General features: G+C 38.4%; 1 protein-coding gene across 1 annotated transcript; it reads left to right on the top strand.

The window, feature by feature from the left end:
- Positions 1-248: 248 nt before the first annotated feature.
- Positions 249-5,070, top strand: LOC104522666 (F-box only protein 9-like; the record flags this gene model as incomplete). Its single annotated transcript, XM_010165019.2, has 4 exons — positions 249-371; positions 1,402-1,560; positions 2,010-2,067; positions 4,971-5,070. Coding segments are annotated over exons 2-4 (305 nt in total), but the record flags the coding sequence as incomplete, so codon positions are not given.
- Positions 5,071-6,519: the final 1,449 nt, after the last annotated feature.

Raw genomic sequence — 6,519 nt, 5'->3', positions numbered from 1 at the left:
GTCCTGATGCATGTAAGCCTCCAAGTGATACATGACTAGTCTGTGTTGGATCGATGTGACTGAAATGCAGAACCCAGCTTCATTTGGTTAATAGGGAAGTGTGAACAATACCAGTAATTTTGAGATTAATTTTTGTCATCAATTAAGACTGATGTGTGGGATTGGTGGGTAGGATGAGGAAAAGGGGAGCAACCTGAAATTTTTTTAATGACTGTCCGTGACAGTTGTGCTTTGTGTATGTGCTGTAGGGAACTATGCAGACTCTATAATCTCGTCTGACTGCTCTCTACTAGGCAGAAGCTGAAGAAGATTGTCACTCTGATTTGATAAGAACCGATGACAATGAAAGATCTGGTGAAGCAAATCTTCAGGTATGTCTCTCATGCTAGTGTTTTTTTTACAAACATAAACATGTGTGTTTTTTTACACACATCGCTGCTGTGATATAAGCTGCATTACTTACACTTATTTAGCTACCACACATTTGTTGATCTGACAAAGCTTAATCTGCCCCCCCCAAACTGAAATAGATAAATTTTGCATTGTGTTCCAAGTGTCAAATTCAGTCTTCAGTTGTCTGTGTAGATGAAAAAAAAGTTTATATCAGATTTGGAATTTCTTTGAAGAACTGTAGACATCGGACAGCTGCTTCTGTATGGATCAAATTCTGGTTTAAGTTGTCACTCTCTTCTGGAGCAGAAAGTTGATAAAAGCAGTCTGATAGAAAAGCATATTCTCTCACAGTACTAGATTTCTGTGTAGTTGCTCCCCAGAAGCCATGATGGATGCAAGAGATGTGAAGTGTAACTTCAAAGCTGCTGAAAAAAATGCGTGGCAAGAATTACAACTTGTCTTGTTTCACAGAGCACAGTCCTTTGTTTTTAAAAGAGAAAGGAGTGTAAAGTCTTACTTATATATCATATAAATGACAGCCTTGATTATCATAAAGCTTAGTATGCTTGTGTACAAAAATTAGGTTTTCTAAATTTGTTAATTTCAAGAGCTAATTGACCTGTTGCTTAAGATAACTGCATAAACAAGAACAAACACCATGTCTAGAAAGAACACATTTCTGTGGAGTCTTAGGTCAGAACCACAATAGGAAGAACCACTTCTTGAAACACTGTTTTTAATTCTGAGGTGAACAGGCCAGATAAAAGCACTGAAGTTATTGAATGAGATTGAACAAGTATTGAACAAAGTGCTCCCTTTCTTTTTTTTTAATTTACTATAAAACACTTGCTGACTCTCTGTGTCTAAATTCACTTAAACTGTTTTAAGACTTGGAAGTGTAAAGCATAATTTTGAAATTCTTTTTTGTGTTTGTACTTTATAATTTCTCCTCAGAAGATATACTGTTTGAATATGTGATACTAAATCAGTGTTAATTGGAATTTTTAGGCAGAGCTCCAGATGTTCAGAGCTCAGTGGATGTTTGAGCTTGCCCCAGGTATGAGTTCTAGTGGGTTGGAGCCTATGCCATGCAGAGCATCTTCAAGAGGACCTGGAGTGAAGTCTCTAGACGCCAGAGGGAAACAGGAGATAGCAAAAGAGGAAAAGGTACCAAAAAAATAGATGTATAATTTTGTGATATTTTGTGTGTGTTAGTATTGCAGTATAACTGTCCTAAAAGCTAATGCTGGATTAAATCTAGAGAAACAGCAGAGATGATTAGCCTGTTGTCTCCATACTAACATGCCTATTGTCTTTCCATAATCCTACACTGATTTTTCTAGTTTTTATGCTTGGTTTTGCATCACCTTCCCAGCCTGCTTTCTGAGAAGCTGTAGGTAAGGAGTGAGCAGCAGGAAGGTGGATGGTTTGTTGATTGGGAATTTCAGTTATGGCTTGTAGCACAGGAATATGCCTCTCACTCTATTTATGGAATTATTTTATTCATGTCCTTCATAGGGTACAGTAGGTAAGATGAAAAATAAGTCTAAGTCAAGTGACAATGCACTTGTATTTGTAAGGTATTTAAGAAGTGTTCTGTGTAATTTATTGTGCAGGCAAAAGAACTTTTCCTGAAGGCAGTGGAAGAAGAACAAAATGGGGCCCTTTACGAAGGTAATGTGGAAGTCTACAATGAACACCCTTATTGCAGAGGAGTCTAACACTCACTGATTTATGTGCAAGACTGCATGATGCCAGTGAGCTTAAACTGCGGGCTCATAGTAATTTGAGAGCTCAGTTATGCCAATAAGCAAACAAACTTGCTATAAAAGGAACCATCATATCACTGTTCTAAGGTTGAAATGAAGCTAAAGTGAGATCAAGGAAAGGATTTCTTGCTTTCAGACGAAAAACCAGTATTTTGAAATCTAGCAATTTAATGAAGCACTGGATTGTATCTTCATATGGCATGCTTCTTTGAGTGAGTTTTATAACAGTAACCAAGGAAGGCAATATGCTATATTTCCTGTGCTCACAGTTTTCTTCATTCCACTTTGAACAGAACTACTTAACTCATGGAATGTTTTGTTGTTTGGTTTTTCTTTTTTTGTTGTGTTGTTTGTTTTTTTTTTTTAATTTACACAGTATGCTAAGATAGCTTCTTTAGGAATTCCTGAAGTGAATGTTTAAATCTGGTAGTCTTATTTTGTGAGATTTGCCATATATATTTTAAGATGTTTAGCTTGCTTGCGCTTCTGCTATCAGCACTAGCAATAATGGAAAATCATAGTTTTCTTCCTTGTATTTGGCTTTTAGAAGGTACAGAGTAAGCAACCAGTCTTAACTTCCAGTCCTCTAGGTTAGTAGTGGAGATAGCAGGTAATAACTGGCCACTCAATTATTACACTGGGTTTTCTGTTTCTTTCATTAAAAAAAACCACTGAATGTCTTGCTCATCCACTAGAGGTTTTGGTCACCTTGGTTAAAGTGCAGGTGCAAAATATGGCAAGATATGCAAAACCGAGAGTGCTCTGGGAGCTCCTGAGCTCAGCCACCTGTTGAATACAAAACTGCCTCTCCAGCATGGATGAGAATTTTCCTTCCCTTGCAAGGAATTTCTGTTTGTTGTTCCAGATCTCAAATGAACTGAGAGAAATATGAGTCCCCAGTAGGTAATAAAATTAGTTGTTTCAGTTTCTAATTTATTACGTGTTTTTACAGGGAAAAATTACTTTAGGCTAAGGTATTTCGTGTGCTGGGTATAGAATTAAATGCACAGTAAAAAAAGACGTCAGAACTAAATCTGAAATGTAATCTACCCTTTAGGAGATGATGCAGTAGATTGTGAAGGTTCTTTCATACCAACAGTTTCCAAGTAAATTTAAAAAAAGTGAGAAAAGCCATCTATTTTAAGCATTGTGTATATAAGATGAAAGCTATACATTCATCTGCTTGAGTGCACTCTTTGTACGCTAAGCAGGAGCGTAGAAGTAGTAGCATCTGAGAGAGTTGTATTCACAAGGGTGTTTTAGGCATGTGGATTGGATGAATCCATTCTTTCCCAGTTGAATTTGATTGGAGACTTAAAGAAACAAAATGAAACTGTTTCTATGCATATGTCCATATGAGACCTTGGAGACATGGTCCTGTCCCAGACACAGATATATTGCTGAACCCATGTTCGGACATCTGCTTTCAGACCACGCTTCATCTGCTAACCTGGCCCAGGTCACCAGACTCCAAGTGACATTTCAGCCTCCTGAAATCTGCTGATACCTGATGTTTGTGAGGCAGTTATGTGCAGCAGCATGTTCCTGCTTAAGTACAGTACAGACCTTGCTGCAAGATTAAATGCTAAAGTTGAAACCGATCTCTGTTTAGCTGCCTGTTGGTGTTCCTCATCCTCACCAGCCAAAGGATACTACTTGTCTGTCACCGGCTCTGGTGTGAACTCAAGGAAATAGCAACACTGACTTGCCCCAAACTCAGGCTTCTCAGATTCATTAGTGTCAGATTCTGAGCTCCAAGTGCACTGGTGTTTTATTTTGGGTTTTATTTTATTTTTAAGGGTCCAAACTGAGAGAGAGTTGCCCTCTGGTCTTGGCATCACCATGTGAGAATACAAAAAGACATGTAATTATATATATGATCTTAATCCTGGTATTAAAACTGAATGTACATACAATGAATCCACTTAAATTAAGGATCCACAGAGTTAACTCAGAAGAAAGACATTCTGAAGCTTAAATAACCGTTCTTTGCCACAGAGTGATTTTCCTGGGCTTGTTTCTCTGTTCAGTGTTTGTAGCATCTTTGGAGTGTTAAAGGCAGAAGTACTTTCTCTGTGTGCTGTAAGAATCCCAATCTGTCTGATTTTTCTTCATGCCCCATAGTCTTGTGCTTGCTACATATCTTTTTGAAAAGGCTGCTTTTCTCCAGTCAGGTCCCTCACGCCCAGTGTTTTGAGTGGCTTGCTTCTGTGCCTTCTGTAGTTTCCAGGGTTTTGCTACAGTAAAATTAACTTGTTGCATGTCTATTGTTGATGTTTCAAAAGTACAACAGTATTTTGTTGATCTTTTTCATCTTTTTAATGTTACGGATGCCTGAATGACTGTCTATACTATTTGTATATATATCTTTCAAATTATCTTTCGTGTTCCTCATGGTTACATATGAATATAATGCCTAAAATCTTTACAACTTGTTGAGAAAGCTTTATAAGTGTTGGGCAACAAACTAAATCAGGACTTTGTGATGTTTTAATATAAAATTCTGTACTCCATAAATGAAATTGTAGGAGTTAAGGTAAATCTATAAAAGCTGAAACATGTCTGAGAGAGCTCTTGATTCTGAAAGAGAATGTGAAGATTTAGTTTAGAAAACAGGTGCTTAATGTGCCCCTCTCTGTATTGAATTTAAACCTAATCAGTTTAGATTAAATAAGATTTTCTATGAGAAAGCATTTTCCACATTTTTAGTGCTTTTAGCTGAAGCCATCTCTGAAAAAAACCCCAAAGCTCTGCTTTGATAAGCTAGTATAGGCATCAGGCATCTAATCATCAAACCTTTATTTTCAGCCATCAAGTTTTATCGTCTAGCCATGCAGCTTGTACCTGACATAGAGTTTAAGATCACCTATACACGGTCCCCAGATAGTGATGGAGTTGGAAAGAGATGGTAAGTATGAAAATTTACTAATTAAGACCGTAGGAGTACTGAATCCTGACTTTTTTTCCTAAGGCATATGAGTGCTCTACTCTGATAGGCAGTTATAAGACTCTCAACATTTGGAAAACTTGTATACTTCATCTGAATAGACTACTTCATAGAAGGTTTACAGGTGCGTTAGTCCGAGGAGGACTTTCCTATACCATAGTTCAAAGAAGGTAACAGGCTTGTTTCGAGCTAGTTAAATTCAAGTGGAAGAATTACAAGTAGTTATGTTGTTACTTGAAGCAAAAAAAAAGGAAAAAAGCATCAGTTCACTTTATTACTTTTGACTTCTGATCTTCAGACTTATGAGTTACACATTTAGGATCATCTACAAAATTATACGTGGCAAAAAGATCAATTAATAAAAGCTTTGTACCATGGAATAAGCACTGTAATTAAGCAAGGGAATATACTACTGTTCAATACTGTCTGACTAACACAGCCAAATGGGACCATTTCCAGTAAGTAGAGCAGTACATTTAGAAGCTCATCGGTTGTCATCCGAGTAGTCTGGTCTTTCATCACTACAACCATCAGAATACCCCTAGCCTCAACACACCACATGTATCGCCGCTTAAGGCTGGCCTAACTTGAGCCTAAGACTTATGTTTGAGGACAGGATTCAGGTTAGGGACAATACCTCTGTTATAGCTCAGATGCTGTAGTGACCACAAGGTTATGAAACAGAGCTTCCTAATTCACTGCTTACTGGTAGCAACCACAGATCCTGCTGATAGCTACAAGAAATCGAGAGGTTTTTAAACTGAAAGAGGAAAGAAGAACCATGTCCATGTGGCTTTACTAGCTCAGTCTTGTAGCCCCAAGGCAATACAGCTTCAATGTAGTCGTTAACTCAATATAAAAGAGACTAGGATGAGCTAAGTGCTATATTTACATCTGTTACTTTACTTCCTGAATGCATTGCTAGCCTGAAATCCTTACTGTACATTTGTGCACTAGGAAGAATATGGATTAATATACCACAATCACATGAAAATCTTGTTTTCCTTAGGATTATTTTCTTATTTAAGCATCCTTTTCTCTAACCCCTTCATTAAACCTCCTGACACCAAGTTGGGCAGGAGTGTTGATCTGCCTGAGGGTAGGAAATCTCTACAGAGGGATCTGGACAGGCTGGATTGATGGACTGAGGCCAGTTGTATCAGGTTCAACAAGGCCAAGTGCCAGGTCCTGCACTTGGGTCACAACAACCCCATGCAACGCTACAGGCTTGGGGAGGAGTGACTGGAAAGCTGCCTGGCAGAAAAGGACCTGGGGGTGTTGGTCGACAGTCGGCTGAACATGAGCCAGCAGTGTGCTCAGGTGGACAAGAAAGCCAATGGCTTCCTGGCCTGTATCAGAAATAGTGTGGCCAGCAGGACCAGGGAAGGGATCCTCTCCCTGTACGCGGCA

Source organism: Antrostomus carolinensis, unplaced genomic scaffold (genome assembly GCF_000700745.2).
Source record: "Antrostomus carolinensis isolate BGI_N321 unplaced genomic scaffold, ASM70074v2 scaffold21543, whole genome shotgun sequence".
Classification (NCBI taxonomy): Eukaryota; Metazoa; Chordata; class Aves; order Caprimulgiformes; family Caprimulgidae; genus Antrostomus; species Antrostomus carolinensis.
The sequence above is the reverse complement of the archived record's forward strand: the minus strand, read 5'-3'. Positions and strand labels throughout refer to the sequence as shown.